This window comes from Schistocerca piceifrons, chromosome 2 (genome assembly GCF_021461385.2).
Source record: "Schistocerca piceifrons isolate TAMUIC-IGC-003096 chromosome 2, iqSchPice1.1, whole genome shotgun sequence".
Classification (NCBI taxonomy): Eukaryota; Metazoa; Arthropoda; class Insecta; order Orthoptera; family Acrididae; genus Schistocerca; species Schistocerca piceifrons.
Genome location: NC_060139.1, coordinates 717,744,858 through 717,766,882, shown reverse-complemented (window position 1 = coordinate 717,766,882; position 22,025 = coordinate 717,744,858). Strand labels below are relative to the sequence as shown.

Below are 22,025 nucleotides of genomic sequence, written 5' to 3'. Positions count from 1 at the left end.
ACTTATGTCCCAATCAAGGTTTCGTTTGCAATAACAATAAATAAGGTCACAGAAAGGGGGACGCAAAGATGAACAGAGAAGGAGGAAACGGATTTTAAGAAGGGGAAGGAGGATATGGACAGAGGGGTGAGGGAAAAGGAGATGGATAGATAGAGGGGAGAGAAGATTAGTACGTATATCCAATTTTGCAATAGCGGAGCATTAATGCGTTTGCTAGTTAATGGTAAGATCGGTACATATGCGACCCTAGATGCAGCCCTACAATTTCTATATTGGCTCTTGAACACAAAAATTTGACGATCTCTGGTCCGTGGTATGCACTGAGTGTCTCGCTCGGAAACAACCTCGTTCCATACGCTCACGGCAGTTGCTCCGACAGCAGTAATGCCCATTTCACTCATCGCCCTCTAGCTTCCTTTCAGTGCTGTCTGCTTGCGTCTTGGCTTTTCTTTTCCCACCATTTTCAGTTGAATCTTAACAGTGATACACAGCATCATGTATGTGTTTACTACTGAAGAGATGGCCCATATGCACCTGGCGTATGGGCTCATCAAATGCAGCACAAAGACACTATAATGAGATTTTGTCTCTGTTATATATGAGCCTAAGAGACATCAGATGCTTCCATGTTGGTATCGAAGATATTGCAGCTTTTTCGCTAATGTGGAGGTATTTTCACAGAAAAAAAAGGCAGTTGGGGTAAAAACCCTCATAAAACTGAAATTGTTTCTGTGGTACGAGCCATCAGATGCCAGAGATACCTAGTATTAAAACATTCATGAAAATGCCTGAACAATCTCCAAAATTGTGTTCCATTCACCCCATATAATGCTTGTACAGCGTATTCAACGTCAGTGCTAAAGAAAAACCTCACACTCACTCATCCACGTCAATCATTGTATAGCTAACAGGTTTCTATGCACTACAGGTACAGACAAGTCTACTGTTGTCCGACATAGGCTTTAATTTGAGGAAGAAATTTCTGAGAACTTACGTTTAGAGCACAACATTGTACGGTAGTGAAATATGGACTGTGGGAAAACCGGAACAAAAGAGAATCGAAGCACTTGAGACGTATTGCTACAGAAGAATGTTGAAAATTAGGTGGAGTTATAGGGTGAGGAATGAGGATGTTCTTCACAGAATCGAAGAGGAAAGGAATAAATGGAAAACACTGACAAGATGATGAAACTGCGTGACAGCACGTTAAGACATCAGAGAATAACTTTCATGGTAATAGAGCGAGCTGTAGAGTGTAAAAACTGCAGAGAGGTCGAGATTGGAATACATACAGCGAATAATTGAGGACATAGGTTGCAGCTGCTACTCTGAGATGGAAATAATGGTATAGGAGAGAAATTTGTAATGGGCTGCTTCAAAATAGTCCGAGATTATATATATATATATATATATATATATATATATATATATATATATATATATATATATATATATATATATATATATACATACTCACATGTCATTTCCAGTCCTCAAATTGCATTAAAGCAGTGCCTCTGTTTTGCAAACCATAAATGGTTAAACGGTTTACAGTTTTAGAACGAATAAATACTCTGATCTCCCGTACAGGCGGAAAAGTGACAAAATAGTCATTGATGACATTTTATATGTGGAACGTGACAAATTTCCAATATGTATGAACATACTATGTAGGCCCCTGTCATTGACACCGAAATTTATATCATTGCATGAGGACCTGAATCGGTTTCAAACTGAGATGATATGTGTCGCTGGATTATATATGCTGATGCCTTGATTTACGGCATGTCAATACTTTCATGAAAAGTGAAGAACAGTCGTCTAGAGTCCGCACGGAATTCCATGGCCGGTAGATGCGCAGACGGCAGGGCACGCATGGGGAGAGCGGTACTGGTGAGGGTTGCGGGCAGGCGCTGTAGGGGAAATGCCGAGTGAATTCTGAGTAAAACCTACACATATCTCTGGTTGCATTAAAATTGCTTCTTTTGCCAAAACACTGCAGAATTGAAACAGTCTCACCTCACTAACTTCTTGTGCAGACATAATTGCGAGAGAATTCTGAAGCAGTGGTTTATGAAGTTTATTAAGTGAGGAATTAAGGAAAAGTAAGGTCAGTAGCTAATGAAAACGTACGTACTCGGTGCAAAACAAATGTGTAATGTCTTCCATAGCATCTCTCATTTCACCAGCTATCGATGACCCTTAAAATTACATTCTTTGATCTAAAAAGTCTATTTAGTGGAATAACACGATAGATGATGAAATTCTGCATAATAATCATAGGGCAAAATACTCTCCTCTTTGCGTGCTATCAGTTGCCAAAATATCATTTCGATATCTGAAACCGTTTATGAAATGTGAGGGATATTTCGCACATTTCTCTCTGGCTTCATTGGTGGCACAGTCGAAATCGCAAATGAGTGTGCTACGTCAGATCAGTTTTCTTGAGACAGGTGACAGAGCTCCACCCAAGTCTACAGAAAAATTCAATATGCTAGCTGACCAGTATATTTGTTAAGTACATTTGTTGTGTAATTCGCATATTTTATTTTTGGTTCCAAAAGCTGATGGACTCCAATTTTTGAATTTGAACATAACAGCACTCTTAGAAATCTCAGCATTCGAAAACCAAATGCACACAGTATTCAGATACAGTGGAAGTTAGCAGGGAGGCATGAAAATAAAAAAAAGTTAGTTGTAAACGCAGTAACGTATGTAATATGCATCAAACGCAAAATCATAGCGACCCTATTTGTTACTGCAAACTTTTTTCAAATTTCGCGCAGAGCGTTACTTCCATGTAAACATCACAGTAACTATGACCATTAACCAAACGATGCGCGCATCATCACGAATATGACTTATAAAACTACAAATAAATCAAAAATTAAGTTTTTTACCTAGTAGTTTGAAAAAGATTACAGGGCGTGTGCCACCATTCTTTCATCGCGGACTGGCCGAAAGGTAGCATACAGTGTCTGCCTCCCCTTCTGAACAAACTAATGAACTCGCCTATCGCTTTGAACGAAAATTGGTCACTGCACATCGACCACCTTATCCTGCGCGGACTCTACACAATGGTCCTGTGAACTATATGAAGACAAAGGAGGAAGTAGACACATGTCCATCACAATCCAGCGAAATACGAATTCGTTTACAATCGTGATAAGCGTAATGTGGTACCTCACATCTGGCTCGCATGCTAAAGCACAATCTTTTGCTATGTTCAAAAAGAACTGAAACGGTTTCTATGGAAAGCAAGAGTTCAGAATAATGCAACAACGTTACAAAATTGAACTCTTGAGCAGTCTAATGTTTTATTAAGGGGAGTCGTACCGCCCAAATTGACAAAATTTGACATTTTTACTTTTATGGAAATTATGAAAATATGCATGTTTATGCTTAATTTGGTGTTGGTTTTATTTAAACATTCGATTATGTACTATTTTAAATAAATATTTGAAAATAATCATGCAATGACATTTCCGAAAATTTTTGTTTTCCATCATTTCGCATATTGGCATTTTTCTCTGGAACTATATAATGTAGAAGGCTGTGGTTTCTTTTGATTTATAGAGAACTGTCCATTTCATAAGTTGCCTGCACTGGCGGTACTTCGCAGTAAACTCTTTCAACTGTACATTTGTTTATGTTCGACAACAACAGTTATCCACTAGCCGCGTTTTAGTCTCTGTTTCCTGCGATAGTTTTCGTCATGACTAATTCAAAACGAGTGTTTAAAAAAATACGAAACAAAGGAAACAGATACTACGGAACAAATATAGCAGCAGTAAAAAGAGTGGTTAGCGCCGAAAGGCGTGATAATTTGGTTGTAAATAGTGACAGTCTTTCTACTCCTCCGAGTGCTTCCAAGAAAAAACTGCTGGGTAATGATGTAAAATACAACGCAGCTTTAGACAGTGAAACAAACTGCAATATCATTATTAATCTCCATATACTTATTTCAGCTTTGTGTGAAACAGTATGTTGTATATGTGGAGGCGAAACTGAAATTTCTGAAAAGCTATCTCAATGAAATGGTGTGGTGTGCACTTTACAAATAATGTGTTTGAACTGTAAAAGCGAAAAGACTTTCAAGACGTCAGAAGTAAGTGTAAAGAGTGGACTTTTTGACACTAATCTAAGATACTTCTATGGACTTAGATGCATAGGAAAAGGTCATTACGCTGGTAAGGTTCTTTGTGGCTTACTGAACCTCCTTAGTCCCCCTACAAAATCTATCAAATACAACTCTATAGTAAGAAGTAGTGTCAAGGCGTGTACTATGGAGTGAATGACTACAGCAGCAGAGCAGGCTGTAGCAGAAAATGGTAGTTCAGACATAGCAATATCATTCGACGGATCCTGGCAAGAAAGAGGTTCCCAGTCAAAGAATTCATGTGCATCTATTATCAGCATCGACAATGGGAAAGTGTTGATGTGTTGACCATGTACTGTCAGGGTTGTAGGCAAGCAGGCAAGAGTACTGAAAAGCAAACCAAGCATGAAATGAATTGTCAGAGAAACTATGAAGGAACTAGTGGAGGGATGGAGGTTGCATCTGCAGTGAAAATGTTCCAACGTTCCCAGCATGACCGTGCTGTTCGCTACATGAGTTTTCTTGGGGATGGAGACTCACAATTGTATAAGGCAGTGGTGGAGAGTAAACCCTATGGTGATTTGTCAATTACAAAACTAGAGTGCATTAATCATGTGCAAAAGAGGATGGGCACAAGACTACGTAGACTCAAACAGTAGTTGGGAAGTACCAAGTTTTCTGATGGTCTAAGTATAAGATGGAATGACTGATAAACAAATTGATCAGATTACACAATATTATGGTATGGCTATTAGAAGTAACAGAGATAATTTAGATTGTATGAAGAGAGCTGTTTGGGCAATTTATTTGCACAAGCTGTCTACAGATGCTGAACCAATGCTGAACACAACGTGTGTTCCACTGAATGGTATAAATACTGAAGGCAAAAGAGGAGGATAAAGTAGACACTTTCTCTCACAAAATTACTATACCAAATTTTGTTATGCTTGCCATGAAACCTGTGTTTCAGGATCTTGCCCAACCAGAGCAGTTGAAGAAATGTCTCAAGGGCAAAACACAAAACGGGAACGAATCATTTAACAATGTTGTATGGTCAAGAATACCAAACAATGAGTTTGTTGGAAGGTCAGACTTTGAACTTGGTGTTTTGGATGCTGTTCTTACTTTTAATGATGGCTATTCTGGAAGACTACAGGTTTTGGAATATCTTGGCATTCATAAAGGTTACAACACCATTAAAATGTGATGGACTTGGACCTAGACCAACTGCAAATCATGAAGGCAGAGATTGCAACAATATGTCAAAAGAAGCCAGATCGAAGAGCAGGGGGGCAGCACTGGGTTTGGAAGATGGAGGAGGAGATGAGGACTACCATCCAGGAGGATGATAACATTTTTTATGAATCAGTTGGCTGTATATTAAAATTTTTTCTTTCAACGCAATTTTCACAACGTGACATTTTTCAGTATAAAAGCCCCTTTTTCTCAGAAATTTCTGAATCTACATCAGTGAATTATTTACCACATAACATAGATAGTACAATGATGTAACTCTACTTTAGAAGTATTTACAGTAATAATTGAAATTCAAGAAATTAAAATTGTAAAGATGTAGGCCAAAAAATTGTGTTTAGGAAAAAATCGTAACTTTTTTCCAGTTGTTATTTTAAAGTGATTGTAGAGCAATACAGTCTCAAAACATGGGAGAATATGTGATAAAAATACCACATTTATATACTCAATTCCTGAGAAAACGGGGAATTTATATAGCCAATTTAGCATTTTCGAGGTAGGGCAGTACGACTCCCCTTAAATGACCTATGGAATGACCCCTCTACATTGTCGAATCGCTTATATCAATTTCGTATGTTACAGCTATCGTTACTTACACTTACTGAAATAGTAAAACAGTTTGTTATGAGTTGAAAAGCAACGCATTTCAGTGATAACCACATGCACTGTGGCAGTATCTGTGACTTTTGGAGATACGCTTTTAGTGTTACTTTGAGGCAGCAATCTTAGAAGTTGTTGCTTTGTTAAGTGCAAACACTGTAGGAATTAATTCGTTTATCCAGAAGTATGTCAGAAACTTGACATGTTTTTGCCTGCATGTGATCCCAAATACTTTAATATTAATCTTCTCTGTAAGTACAGTTCATCCTCCATCAGCTACAATGTAATGCCCACAAAAAAACCACACACACTTTTCGTTTTTATTTGGAGAATACCAATTTCAGGTACGGTTGCCAATACTCAGATTATACTTAATTACACAGCAACCTGACTTACATGAACACCATTAGTTCCGCTGATTCTTAAAAATCTTATATTATTATTTCTCAAAGTTATGGCACCAGTAGCTCAGACAATATATTAGAAACTGTGTTAAATGAACACACTCGGCAGTTAAATAAGGGAAATTTCGAATCTGTAGTGATAATTGTAAAGGTTTGTCAACAATTTATTCCTTAAGCCCATATTTCTCACGGTGGAGAACTACCGCAACACATAATCGCTTAAGGAACCTTCACTAGGCGTTTAAGACAGACTATTTTACTTTCATGTGCCTCCGCAGTGCACGACCCATGCATGTGCCAATGTTAACATCACCACATCGCCAACTACGACAAGTCCCATTTCCGAATATTGTGTGCATATAGTTTTCGAATTTTAATCGAGATTTCTAAGAACGTTGTTACGTTTAAATTCACGAACTGGAGTTCCTCAGTTTTTTGAACCAAAAGTTAAATCTACGAATTAAGCAACAAACGTACTTAGATACCCTGGTCAGCCAGAACATTATGCTCACCGACCTAGTACCAACATAAACTCATCAGGCAATAGCATCAACACCTGGCGAGGAATGACTGCTAGTGAAATACACGCGCGGTGCATGTAATATCACAGTGAGCGTACTGTCCGTGTGTAGAATGCCGAAGGCGCGTGATCTGAGTTTGACTGAGGGCGGATTGTGATGATCCGGAGGCTCGGCATGACCATTCCCGAAACTGCACGATTTGTCAGGTGTTCCAGGAGTTTTGTGGTGAGCGTCTTCAACACATGGCGAAACCAAGGTGAAACTACGCCCAGACGTCTTGAGGTTGGGTGGCAACCCTTCATTGCAAATGTCGGACTGGTAGAACAGGACAGGCGGCAAACTGTGGCGGAACTAATATCCGACTTTAATGCTAGGCAGAGTGCAAGTATGTCTGAAAACATAGTGCACCGAATAGTCCTAACGATAGGCCTTCACAGAGCACGACCCATGCATGTGCCTATGTTAACGCCACCACATCGCCAACTACGACTGAAACGAGCATGTGACCACCGGTAGAGGATGTTGGTGCAAGGGCAGAGTGTATTATGGCCTGTTGAATCCAGATACCCCCATCATGCCGATGGGAGGGTATGAGTCCGTCGTCTTTCACGAGAACAGCCCCTTGACACCTCTACTGCGGGATGGAGACAAGCTGACAACGACTCCATTATGTTCTGGGGAACATTCACCTGGGCATCAATGGGTCCAGTGGAGCTCGTACAAGGCACCGTGACAGCCAAGGAGTATTGCAGACCATGTACTCTCCTCCATGACGATTACCTTCCCTGACAGCAGTGCCATTTTTCAACAAGATAATGTGCTATGTCACAAGACCAGGAGTGTGATCAAGTAGTTCGAAGAACACAGTCACAAGTTCCAATTCATGTTTTTCATTTTTACCTAAAAAATTAAATTATTGTTTTCATAATTTAAGCGACCTTTGTTAACAACCTTTCACAAAAAGGCAATAATTGAGGACTTTTATTTGAAATGAAAACAGGAATTTCGCGTGCAATCTGTAATCGAAAACAAGAAGACCTGCGTTATTCATAAAAATGATGATGAAGTTTACAATTACGAGATGTAGGCAACTGAGATTCAACGAGAAAAAATTGACTGATGCAATGCACTGTAATATGCCAATAATATATTACGCTACGTTTCCGCTGTACATTAACTTATTTCATGATGAAAATGTATCTTATACAGTCCCTCGGAAAACTTCAAAGCCGTTTATCTCTGTTACTTTATGACAAACATTAAGAACTACCAATTTCTCGATACTTTTTAACCGTCTTCCACACACGATGTGTCACGCGCGTTTCACTACGGAACAGGAACTTTCTTAAACTGTTCCTCATTCTGTACTGCCACAGTGCAGTGAGAAACAGTTTAAGAAAGAAAGTCAATTACAAATAGTGCAGCGCACGAAATACCGCAGAATGCCAAAAATTGCCAAGTGCAGATGTGAAATGAGGCTTGTTGACTCCAAACACTGCTAGCAAGGAGGCAAGGAGCAGATTATAGAAGGAAGCACCAATAACCAAGGAAGATGCGTTGTGAATAAAAGCGAAACGAGTCTGGTGTAATTCTCTTCAATTAGATTGCAGTCAGCTCAAGACGGATAACCTACAGTAAAAGATACTTTAATTTACAACCATGTCACAAAAATAAGCACTACCAATAATCACCAAGGTTATCGATACATTTAAATTTCGATTGCACTGGCGGCTATCGCCCGTTCATTTTTTATCCAAACCCAACTGCTATATACTGTTGGCCTTACTTGAGCTCAGTTATTGTTATGTTAATCAGTTCAGTTCTTACTTCTTATTGAATTTAAGTGCTACCGTTTTTTTGTGCTGTGTGTGTGCTGTTATGATAGTTTCTAATCATGGATAAATTCGTGGCAGACAGACGACTGTATAGCGATGACCAAATGCCAAATGAAATAAAAGTTCGTGGCAACAAAGACGGGGAATACCGATTTTCGTTCTCCACTAGTGTTATGGTACCGTACCTAAGGTGCAAATATGTACTCACTACTAAATAACCTAATTACCTACCTATGGGAGTTAAGTGTTAGCAGTGGAGTCATTTTGAGACTGGCAGAACTTTGGGGTTGTAATATTTCAGTATTTCACAAGGCAGGGGAGCGATAGACATCATTACTAATAACGTCAAATTGAAATCACTACGAAAAACACGCATGGATCTGCCTGTGCCGCGCAAAAACCGGGTTGATCAACACAAATATCACCCAAACGGCAATGGTTGCATTTCTTTACAAAAATCCTCAAAATGCTATCATTAGTAGCCTGAATGGGAAAGTATCGCCCAATTTGGTCTCCTGAACGGAACTCCATTATGAAAACCAGTACTGACATAGAACGTTGGGGAGGAGGTTCTGGAAAGAGGAAGGGTATGTGGTGATAGTAAATTACACAGTTAGTTCGTTTCTAAAAGAGTTTTACAGCGGGCTGCTTTAATTCGTCCGAGCCGATTGCGCCCTGGGTAATTTCCATGAATGTTTGGCTACCGAAGCCACGGTCCCAAAACGATAGCTATCGAACGCGCGTTCTTAAATCAATCATGCGACTTTGCTGGTGGGAGCCATGATGAATTATTTGTGAGCTGAAACAAAAACCTATACGAAATATGGCGGTGGTGAGTTGGGATGTATGGTATCGTAGATGTTTTTGATATTGTCCACCGAGGATAGCATTGCCATCAGCGAATATTGTCACTGATATCCTTTCACATGGAATTTTAATCTCACTCTTTAACCTTTCTTTCATTTCTGTGAATACATCTTCGATGTGTAGACTGAACAGTAGCAGTGAAAGACCGCACCCTTGTCTTACACCCTTTTTAAATTGAGCACTTTGTTTCTGGCTTCCAGTCTTGGTTTTGGTTTTTGTTCGTATCATATATTACCCATCTTTCCTTGTCCTTGTAGCTTACCCTCATTTTTCTCAGAATTTCTAACATATTGCACCATTATACATTGTTGAACAATTTTTCCAGGTTGACAAATCGTATAAATGTTTCTTGCTTCCATTCTCAACCTCATCATCGGAACTGCCTCTCTGGTATCTTTTCTTTTCCTAAAAACAAACTGATTGCCATCTAGCTGACCCTCAATTTTTTCCCCATTCTTCTGTATATTATTCTTGTCAGCAACTTCGATGCATGACCTGTTAAGCCGCTTGTGAAATAATTCGGGGAACACCAGCTGAGGTTGCAGCCAGAGAAGTGTGAATTTCTAGTTAAGGAAGTAATGTATTTGGGACTCAGAATAATCAACACAGGAGTACAGCCAGGCGAGTGGAATATAGAGATATTCCCAGTGTCAAAGGCAAAGAATTAAAAGTATACTTAGATTTAGTAGAATTTAGAAAATTCCAAGAAGATATCAACAAAACTGCACTATATTTGCATAAGTTGCTAAAGGACACCAAAAATTACCCACTCTTGAGTACTCTGACATGAGAAATCTTTCTATTATTACAACAGTCACTAGCAGAATGGCACGTGGTGCAATATTAATGCAAGGCAAGGGCAGGAGCAACTACTATTAGTGTACACATCTAAGTTGCTGAATAACGCAGTGAGAAATTTTTTATCTACGAAGCTGGAGTGTTTAGCATTAGTATGGGCAACAAAACGATTTTGATCATTTGTATGGAACGAGGTACACAGTAGTAACAGATCACAAGCAGTCAACATGAGTGGTCAGAGCAAAAGACCTCTTCTCACGTTTATTAAAATGAAGAAAATTAGAAGAATATTTATAGGACATTATGTATAAGCTAGGCAGTTTGAATGTCTATGCAGATGCATTAAGTAGAATGCAGCGAAGTGATGAAGCACAGGTAAGAGGGAAACGATGAGCCCATAAGACAGACAACAAACAATAATAAATTAAGTGAAGACAAGGCAAAGCTAAACGAGAAACAGAAACTGAATTATGAAAGGGAAGTACATGATAACCCATTAGGTGAACAATGAATCACCGAACACATGATTGTTTAAAGAGATGTGGTTTGTGGCAGGTAATGAAGAGAGATGTTGAGGACTACATCAGAATGTATGAATAATATCAATGAAATAAATTTACTCAGAGTTAAACTAAAATACCATTAGTTATTATGGACGCAGCAAGACCTGTTTTTGACAAATATTATATGGACATTGTCTATTAGATGTAAGTGCAAAAGGAAACGGATAAACATTTCAGAACGATTTGAGCAAGTTTACCACAGTAGTCCCACTACAGAAAATGCAGAGACAATAGCAGAAGAGTTCATAGCAAAAGTTATATTAAGATATGGTATTCCTTCGATATTTTTCACAGACCAAGGTTCGAATTTTTTAAGTCAAGTGTTTGATAGAGTACGCATATTATCAAGAAAGAAGATGATACAGACAACAGTGTTTCACCCCAGATGAACAGACCATTAGAAAGGACACGGTGGACATTAGCGAACTATTTGAGGCATTTCATAAATGGAGATCATAGCAGTTGGGAGACATGGATTTCCTACAGTACTTCTGTTTTCAAAACCACACCACACAGCAGCAAAGGGAATACCCCTTTTGAATTAATGTTTGGAAGAAAAATAAGCTTACCGGGAGTGTTACAAAAAGACACAGCTGCAAAGAGAGAGAGAGAGTTGCAAAAATTTATAATTGTGATGATTATTTAGGCCTATATCCGTTCAAAGCTAGGACGAAGAAGCACATTGAGTAGTGAGAGAGAAAATTAAAATAAAAGACGTGAGCAAATACATTATGACAACAGAACATTTTATTTCAGGTAACGGGAGATCAAGAAAGTTGGATTCCTAGTTTAGATGCCCATACAAAGTGATAAAAATAGAATTGCTTAATGTAGTGATAAAAATGAATCATATACAGGAATTTAAAGAGTATGCTAACAGACTGAAGCCTCACTACTATGACGAAGTTAGAAATTTCGAGGAGTAAGATCAGGTTTGTCTTACAGACCAATCATGGTACCTTGAATCACAATGATGTGCATTTTGATTATCAACAGCGGACTGTGGACCTACAATTGTCAAGTGTACAGAGAGATGGATCATGGAGAGTCACATGATAGAGACATCCCCAAGAATATATTACCACAATAAAGGCAAAATCAAGATGACCAGTATGGAAACTTGTAATCTATGTGAATCTGAAGACACCAGATAAATTTCACACTGTGAGAAGAGTAGGAGTAAGGACATTACAGCAGTGTAAGGACAGAGTGGAGCAACTAAACATTTGTCAGAATGTAATATGCTAAGTAAGAGGACTGTGCAAAATGTAGAATAATTACAGGAAACCAAGTCCCTAACACGTCAATTAACAAGACCAGTAAGCAGACAGAAAAGGGGAATCCTCATCTTTCTACGGAGGGGGTGGGGAGACAAATCATCAGTAAAATTTTATTTGGAACCTTGGATGAGGCAGATGCTGCTTATTAAAAAGATGCACATTGGTATTGTGGATTGTAGATAGGACAGTTGTTGAAATTTTCTGAAGAACAAGTCACTGCAGTCAGGGTTTATATAGAACAATAGATCTAATCACCACAAATGAGCATTTGTTCAAAAAACAAAGGCTAAACTAGAACAATTCATTATCTAGTCTCTGAGGACTACAGATCACAGTCTAAAAAGTACTGCAACACTCATTACTATCAATGAAGAACTTGTGCAGTTACAGATTTTATTTAATGAACTAAGTATTGAGTATTAATAATTAGTAAGTGTGATCATTCTCACTCAGAGGGGTATTTTTGCCCCTCATTGCAAATATACTTCAAATTGTGAAATATCTAACACAAATTCAAAATCAATTAAGAGAAGTAAATTTTCCAGTACGTCTAATTGAAGAATACGGATACATTTTACTACAAGTTATGGATCTTTATGTATTTGTAACCAGAGGAATATTAGGTTATGTAATTATTACTCCACTAATAGAGAAAAATGATTTTAATCTGTACAAAATGTTACGATTATCAGTTACATTGACTTCTGGTTTTTTGGTTTTGTTTTGCTTTAGGGTGCCAAAAACAATTGGTGTCATACGCATCCAAGTCAAAACTATAGAACACGAAGACAGAGAGGAGTTAAAAAGCTACTATACATCAGTCCCAATTAATCTAATAGAAGGTAGTTAATACAGGCACATGGAAAAAGAGCTAAAAAGAGACACCATGCAGAAACCGAGGTCCAAAACTAAAAATTAAATGGCCTTCGACATATTGCTTTGGCAGATAAAAAGTAAAATGCAGTAGACAGCCCGCGCATCATTTGCTGAAACAACTGATAAATGAGACGGCAAAACCAAGTGGGAATGTAAACAGTTAAAAAAATGGGCATTCTGTCAAGAAGTGGCGGACAATTACAACTTGGGTGCAGTGTGTACAAAGTGGTGGGGTAGTGCCACTCATCAAATGATGATGGTTAAAAAGGCAATGCCTAATACATAGCCCAGTTAAAATGACCTCCTCCCTGTGGTAGGGCCGAGAGGTGGTTGTCCAAGCCGCTGGGAGAGGCTTAATAAGCCGGAGCTTACTCCTGTGAAGGAAAGACCATTGGCGATGCCAAAGCGACACCATCTCCTGACATACGGTAACACAGATATCATCGGAGGGAATATAGGAAATCACGGGCTGAGATATGGCTCAAATAGACTTTGAAGAGTTCTGAGTGAGTCTGAATAGAGGTCACAATTGAAAATGCTGTGTTGCTGGATGTACTTCGTGGTCTTAGGGTGAAGAGCTCGGCTGTAAATACAGAGCAGTGTGCTGCAAGCTTATTTCGAAAGACACGGGTTCCAATGACAAAGGCACACCCGATTCCATGGTCAGTCCGAGAGCCATCACTCTATACAAAGATACTACCATGAAGTTCCATGTGAAGGTCTTGAAACTAAAGATGATAGATCGAGACTGGAGTAGTGTCCCTAGGAAATGAATGAAGGTTAAGGTTAATATGGGTTGCTTCACAAAGATAAGGTGGTGAAGGGTTCACACCCACTGGGAGAGTTGCAGGCGGTTTGAAGTTAAGCCATCATAGCAAGTGCTGAAACTGGACTCCAGGAGGTAACAGAAGAGGGACGCACCCCATACTGGCAATCAAAGAAATCATCAAAGACGGGGCATAGGATGGGTGGCAGACAAACGGCATGCATACTTGCCGAGGAGAAAGTCAGAGTGGTAGGACAGTGGTAGTTCAGCAGCTTCAGCATACAGACTCTCAACCGGGCTAGTGTTAAAGGCAGCTGTTGCCAAACGGATGCCATGATGGTGGATAGTGTTGAGGCGGCATAAAAGGGATGGAAGTGCAGATGCATAAACAAACCACCTGTAGTCAAGTTTCAGGCGGACAAAGGACTGGTACAAACGGAGGAGGGTCGTTCGATCGGCACCCCAGAAAGTACCATTGAGGACAAGGAGGACATTGAGGAAGCGAGTACAGCGGGCTGCCAGGTAGGACACATGGGAGGACCAAAAGAGATTCCTATTGAGCATGAGCCTCAGGAATGTCTTAGTTTCAACAAATGGAAAAGCAGCAGGTCCAAGATGTAAATATGGTGGGCGAAACCAATTGAGTCGCCAGAAATTCATACAGATGGTTTTGTCAGTGGAAAAATGAAAGCCATTGTCAATGCTCCTGGAGTAAAGATGATCAAGACATTGCTGAAGACACCGCTCAGTGAGACAGATCCGTGGAGAACTGCAATAGATGGCAAAACCATCGACAAAAAGAAAAAGCGCCAGAGATGCCTGGTAGGAGACAGGCCATTGTAGGGTTAATGGTGATAGCAAAGAGGACAAAGCTCAGGATGGAACCCTGAGGCACACCATTTTCCCAGATAAAGGTGTCCGACAAAGCAGAACCAACATGTACCTTCAAAACTCTCTCTTTTATAAGCACCTAAAGGAAACAGGGCAGGTGGCCATTTAAGCCCCACATGTAAAGGGTATGGAGGATACAAGTGCTACAGCACGTATCGTAGGCCTTCTCTAAATCGCAAACACAGCCACAGTTTGGTATTTCTGCAGAAAACCATTCAGGACATTGGTGGACCAAGTAACAAGATGGTCAACTGCAGAATACTGTGCTTGAAATCCACACTGTGCGTTCGTCAGTAAATTACGATAATCTACCATCATACCGGCCGAGCGTGAATCATACATTCCATCACCTTGCAAACACAGCTGTTAGATAAGGCAGTAGCTAGAAGGAAGGTTATTGTCTTTACCGGGCTTAGGTATGGGTATGACAATGGCTTCATGCATCTGGGAAGTGTCCCATCTGTCCAGATGCGGTTGTAAATGTTAAGTGCCAGCCCACAAGAGAAAGGTGCTGCAACATCTGAATGTTGATGGCATCTGGCCCTAGGGCAGAGGATCGGGATGAACTGAGAGCATGATCTAGCTCCCTCATGGCAAAGGTGGCATTGTAGCAATTACGATTTGGAGAAGAGAATGGTATCGTCTGAGCTTTCTCTGCTTGTTTCTGAAGCAAGCAAGTAATGCAAGAAGTAGCCAGCTTTCATATGCGAGATCGCCTGCGTGCATGACAAGGGATCCAAACAGGATATCGGGTGTAGATAATGCTTCCCAAAGCTGCTGGATGCTATTTTGGTTCTTTGAGGCTGGTCAAACATGCCAGCAGGTAATACATTTGACACCTCAGTATCAGCACCAGGGGTCAAGGTCAATGGAGTGACAGGAAACTTTCCCAAGTGCACAATCGTTGAATCCCAAGCTCAATTTAGAGTGGTAATCAAAAATTAAGGAGACCACATGTCAATGGAAGGACCCAAGGGAGTTTTCCAAAGAGATTGAGAAGAGCTGTGTGCAACAATAGTCAATTAAGACAATATAAAATGATCACATAGCAGAGAATATAGAGTGTATTCAGTTTCACTACCAAGCATGCAGAGGGCAGTGATGCTCTGAAGCAACACCTGGGGGAGCAGTAGAGACTTCAACTACAAGATGACAAGAATCTGGTGGACACACAGCAACTTCAAGTTAGGTAGCGTTTTACAATATTCATTCAAATAGTGTTGAACAGAGTGTCTCAAAGAGAATCTCAGCGAATAGCAAGAACAAGTTACTGCTTGGTACTTTTCTCTTGTACAGTAGTCAATCTGGCATTTGAGTACCAGTGTAGCAGTTCATAGGATAGTTAATTCATTACTTAAGCCAGCTGGCCAGTAGTTAGCAAACTGCACGACAGTACAGCACTCACCTCCAATAAAGATCTGGAGATCTTTTCTATTACTTGTTGAAAGCATCTGATGTTCTGACAAGTGATTTTAGTCTGACACCTCATTGAGTAAATGTGTGTTTTAGACCAGTAAATTAATTAAAGAAAGAGTAATAATTTGCTACTTCAGGCAACTATTCTGCCAACTCTGCAAAAGTTACCACTCTTCTGTAACCTAACCCTTTCCAACCAACGAGATTCTCCCCCTCCATCTCTGCTGTCAGAAACAAAGCAAACTAAACTGACAATGTCATTAACTACCTGATTATGCATGTAGGGATAGGGAACCTGCACCAGGGCACGTTATCTTTTTTCAAGTGTCATTGATTGCATGAAAGCGCTATCAGAGATTCTGATGGTAAAGGATGTCAAAGAAAATGTCCACTATAATGCCGTCAGACTTTTTCATTACAATTTTATGCTGTATGATTTACACAACATTGCAGAGACGTAACAGATTTAAGCATAGTATGTTATGAAATCTCCTTTTCTAAAACCTTGCAAGAACATTTGTAACATTCGTGCCAACTCTTCCGAAGTCTTGAAGACTTTGGTATCCTTATCAATGCAGAGAAGTATGCATTTGTAAAAAATAAGGATTTATTTTTTGGGATATGAGGTTTCCTCCACTGGATTGGAACAGAGACGTGATAAAATTTTAGGTATTCAGAATACATCATGGCCTACCACATACAAGGGCCTTACACATTTCATTGGCATGGTGAATTTTTACTGTCATCATTTAGCACACATTGCAGTTGTGTAGTGGCCCCTTTATCTTCGTCTCTCCAGTATAAACACTTCCAGCAACAGAAAAATCATGTGGTCTGTAGAATCACCTAGACCTTTGAACATGAAGACAGCACTAGCAGATGCACCGTTCACACACCTGAAGCCTGGCACACCTATCAGGCTTTTTATCGACACCAGTCAGGTAGCACTGGGCACAGCCTTACAGCAAAACACACAGTGATCTTGGCAACGCATGGTGTTTTTTCTAGGCAACTTACAGAGCCACAAATTAAATGAGCACTATAAACATGGAGCTGCTTACTATGTACCAGGCTGTCAAACATTTCCATCCAATTTTGAGGAGTGAACGTGTTGCCTGCACCCCCCCCCCCCCCCCACTCTTCCCTCCCCTCCCAGACCACTCACTCACTGGTGGGCACACAGGCAGATCACAGAGCAATTTGTCTGTGAGCTGTCTAGCAGCATGGTAAATTTTTGTACAGAACAGCGATAATGCACCTAGAGCTGTGTGTGAAACAGCTAAGTATTTAGCACAAGTAGTTTTTCAGTGATCATAGAAGTAATGTTAGGGAAAAAATTAGTTTATTTGACATATTGCTAAAATTGTCCTTTTTGGGAATGGGAGCATGGAAGTATTTATGATGTTAATTTCTAATGATCACAGTCTTCCAGTAAAGCTCCATGATCTGTAAATGACCTAATTTGTTCCTGAGCTTTAATTGTAAATTACAATATTTTTATATATCTGTTTATTTACCCTAGCAAGATTAGTGCCATTGGGCACACTTTTACATATATCCAGGCATTCTAGATATTTTACATTACATATATTATGATAAGCATGTTATAGTATGTTAGAAAACTAAAAGTAACAGTATTACAAATAAAAAGCATGCAGTTTAAATTTGTACTCGATAAGTATGACAATAAATAGAAGTAATGGGAAGGTAGGTTTTAATTACAAGTGAAAGTAGCAATGGGTATGAGAGAGGGCAATGGACAAGGGAGAGAAAGGCAAACTTAATAACAAAGAGGTAATGGATATAAGGGAACAGAAAGTGGCATGACTGAGATAAAAAAAGAGAAAGAAGAATAACTGGGAGAAGATGGGAGCATTGGCTTTGCTATTTGACATGGGGGAAGTTCACCCAATGGTTTAATATTTGGGTAAACATTGTGAGAGTGAAAGAAAGAATTGCTTCTGTTTCCCCTTAAAATAAAGTGCATAATGAGTGGTGCACTGATTACAGGCAGCTTGTTCCAGAGGCAGACAGCAGCAACAGCAAAGGCATTTGCAAATGTTTTTCTTTTATGTATGGGCACAGTTAGGATACTAAGTAAGTGGGACCTTTGTATTATGATTAGATAACAGAATTCAATAAGAAAAGCAGCCTGGTGTTACTGGAAATGAAAATATCGAGACATACTTCTTGTACTACCAGCAAGGCTTTATTACTATACAACTTCAGTTAATCTAGTCACAGCACTCTTTATGCAGTATGTGTAAAACATGAAGTGGTCGATTTCTGTCATTTAAAAGACACGTACAGTAACAGCAATTTAACCTATCTGTACCAGAGGTGGGACTAATCTCTGTCTCACCATTTTACGACACATCGACACACAGCAAGACGCAGATTCTGGAATGTGACTTGCACTTTCTGAACATATAAATCTGGCTTTTATGGAAGAATGTTGGCAGAATGATAACATTGTTTTGCCTGAAAACACATTAATGCAGAGGTGAGAACCAATTTCCTCTTTGAAGGGATCAGGACTTAATATTTACAAGAAATAAATTTTTATGCCAAATTGTGTGAACCATCTTTGTGAGGCAACCATCCTTAAATCAGCATCTAATTACTTCAAAAATTTAGAGACTATGTCCCACCCAACAAAAGGATGCAATTCAGTCATCACTGTCACAACCACCACCACCACCACCACCACCACCACCACCACCACCACCACCACCATCTGAAACTTCCCTTTGAGTGGCGGTTACCTGAAATGCTGTCCCAGAAGGTTGAGAAGGGAAGTGAATGCCAGTGTTTGGTTCTGGAACTGTGATGCCTGGTTTGGCAGTTAGCATGTACTGTCCATGTGCCCAAGTCTGGAAACACCAGAAGCAGGTGGTCACTTTACATTAGGAAGCTAAGTGGGAATAAAATGTTACACTGATAACAGTAATTTGTTTTTAATAGAAAAGGGAAGTACTGAAATAACAAAAAGATTCATAGCTTCAATTTTGAATTGGAGCCCCCTTTTAATCACTATGCCTTCCATTAACAAAGAAAAAAGTAAACTATACTGATAATGATCTACACATTTCCTTAGCATTTCCCTGTTTAATCTGTTACTGAGTTGATTTTATAGTCATAAAAAACATTGAAATTTGTCACCTTCATAAATGTAATAACACATTAGGCCATTAATACCTTGTCAATTTACTAGGTATTTAAATCAAATTGCCACTATAAAAAAACTATTTTCCATCAAATTTATGGCAACAAATGCCGATTGGTTGCAGCAGCAACCACATACTTATCCTATTCTCTAACCTTCACTTTTATTGAACACTAATGACAATGTTTGCATGCTTCTTCCATGATGCTTTAATGAGCAGCACATCAAATAGCATTACTTTCTTTTTGCTCAAAAGTGAGTTGTCTCCCATTCTGTTTACGAGATGGCAAGCTAGCAAACAACCGCCCATTGAGTCACAGTAGAAGACTCAGTTGATCTTGGGAATCTGTATGTTTCACTCAGCTTACATAACATACAAAATACTCAACAATCACCTATTCGTTAAGAAGTAAAACACTCAGTTCCTCCATGCACGGGAATGCCAAATGATTCTGTGTATTCTTGTACTTTACTGAAGTTCTAAATGCCTACTATGAGCTCTTTAAATCTGGCAACAACTTGTGGTAATCCAACATTTTAGTCTCATATTTTTTCCCAGAAACTTGTCTTTAGGGTTGCTCGAGGTTTTAAGAATATTTGTTTTTGTTATCCCTCTACAATATGCCAGCAGCCCCACCTTTGGATACAAACTTCCAATTCCTGGTTATATTGATAATTTGAGAGAAACTCTCACTATTGGGTATCACTGTGCCAGCAGAAGACATTTCATTTTCCAGCAGCACTTTCATCAAGTTCAGTGTTGCGATAAAAATAGTGAAATGCTTCCCCATTGCCAATATGCTGCCAACTTCGAATAATGCTAATAACAACATGTTGGCCTAGAGGTGTATTGCCTATTGAGAATTGATCAGTACATTTTCTGCAGGTAGATACCAACCGAGATAAGAAATGGTGACAAGATTTACTGTGGACACACTACAGTCCTTAACCATAGAACACTATAGGAGGGAAAATGTCAAATTGCTACTAAACCAGAGTGAAGTTTACTGCTTCACATTTTATTCAAAGGAAGTCATAATTTGTAGGTTATGCATTAGTTAGTTACAATTGTCAGCTCTCCAACAGTACGTTATGTACCAAATTAAATACAAAGTGTCCTGTTTTACACCCTGCTGCAATCATCAATTTTACGAGGATTACGTTGGGAGAAACCATATTTCCCACATGACCTTGGAAATTGGTCTCACATCACAATTATATGTCTAAAAGAAAGTGAACCAACATCCATTTAAGAACAAGATTGGAAACTAAGCACTAGTTCAAAAAAGGATGAGGAAAGAAATAGGCTGCATTCCAATTCAAAGAACCATACTCTTTATTCACCTTCAGGAATTCAGAGGAATCACCAGAAATCTAAATTAGATGACCACATGTGCAGGTCCAATGTCAAGCACAGCTGAAAAGCTGTCTAATACGCAAACTAAGATCTGAAGAGGCATGCACACACTGGCATGCAGCTGCTTTCCCCAGCAAGCTATGTGGACGTTATGCCAAAATTGCTGCTACTGAGTGCCCATGAAAGTAGTTGTGTCACATTTGAAACTATGACGTATCAGCTGTTGAATTACTTAACTGCTACTGCAGTTTTCATACTTTAACATGTGGAGCTAACTTGAAGATACACCAGTAAGTACTAAAGAAAATACATTCTGAAGTCTCATCTGGTTACATTACAGCAGTTTACTATTATAGTTCCCTAACAGACAAAATAGTTGGTTGAGAGTTGATACCTTAGGTGTGGTAGCATCCAGACCAGGACTAGTGACCGTGTATGCAGTTGATGCTGTGGCCTCCACAGCACCAGCGTAGTCTCCTTCCATGCCAGTAGGGTAGTCTGCAGCTATAATCTTGGGAATGGCATTCCCTGGAAATACAACAATACACATAACTTAGTACAAATGGATGTGTCCACATGTGGGATCTACTAATCCCATTTCTTCTCAACTGTAAATCCCCCTTCTCCACTACCATCTGGTGTGGCAATTTTGGTATTTGGCAGAAAACAACCAAAACACTCTAGTGAGCCAAATCTCTAACTACTCCCTGGAATATAGATTTAAAAGCAATAAAAAAAGAGCAATACTAATCATCTTCAGTTTACTGTCCAAGTAAAGAGTTGGGTAGCGAAGAGAATATGAGAATGAAGGGTTTATCACTCTCCTTATCAGCTAGGAGAAATGCCAAGGGCAGGAGCAGCATCAGGGGCTGATGTCCTGAGACATTTGCCCCCTTATCTTCAAGGTCACAAGTTAAAGTACTGAGGCAGTTGTCTAACTACAATGTCACGGGTCAAAGTCATCCTAGGACATGGATTCTACTGTTCTCCCAAAGTCAGCCATTTGCCTGTATCACTTTATTAATGATACATCACAATTTGTTGTCCAGTTAGTGTAACTAATGTCATAACTTCTTACCATTATTAATTACCTGTCATTTATCTTCTTTAGGTAATATCCAATTATATTTTAATGGTTAATTAAGCAAAAATAATTATTTTTCCCACTAGTACAATCACCAGAGAGACTCATCACTTGGTTTCTGTTCACCATAGTGGAAGGTCATGATAGGCAGTGAAGATTCCCTCACTCGTGTTCTGCCTATTTGCACATCAGACATATGTCTCAGTCTTTTAAATAATTTTGTTTCCTTTTGTAACTTGCAGCCAAGT

The 22,025-nt window shown here is 39.3% G+C and overlaps 1 protein-coding gene across 1 annotated transcript in view; it reads right to left on the bottom strand.

Annotated features, from left to right (window-relative positions):
- The window catches only part of LOC124775793, a 157,330-nt gene that overhangs the window by 38,136 nt on the left and 97,169 nt on the right, over window positions 1-22,025 (bottom strand). The window contains exons 5-6 of the mRNA XM_047250624.1: window positions 21,088-21,221; window positions 18,936-19,043 (exon numbers count right to left, since the gene is read on the bottom strand). Coding sequence (XP_047106580.1) covers window positions 18,936-19,043; window positions 21,088-21,221 — 242 coding nt within the window. The remainder of the gene's footprint in view (window positions 1-18,935; window positions 19,044-21,087; window positions 21,222-22,025) is intronic.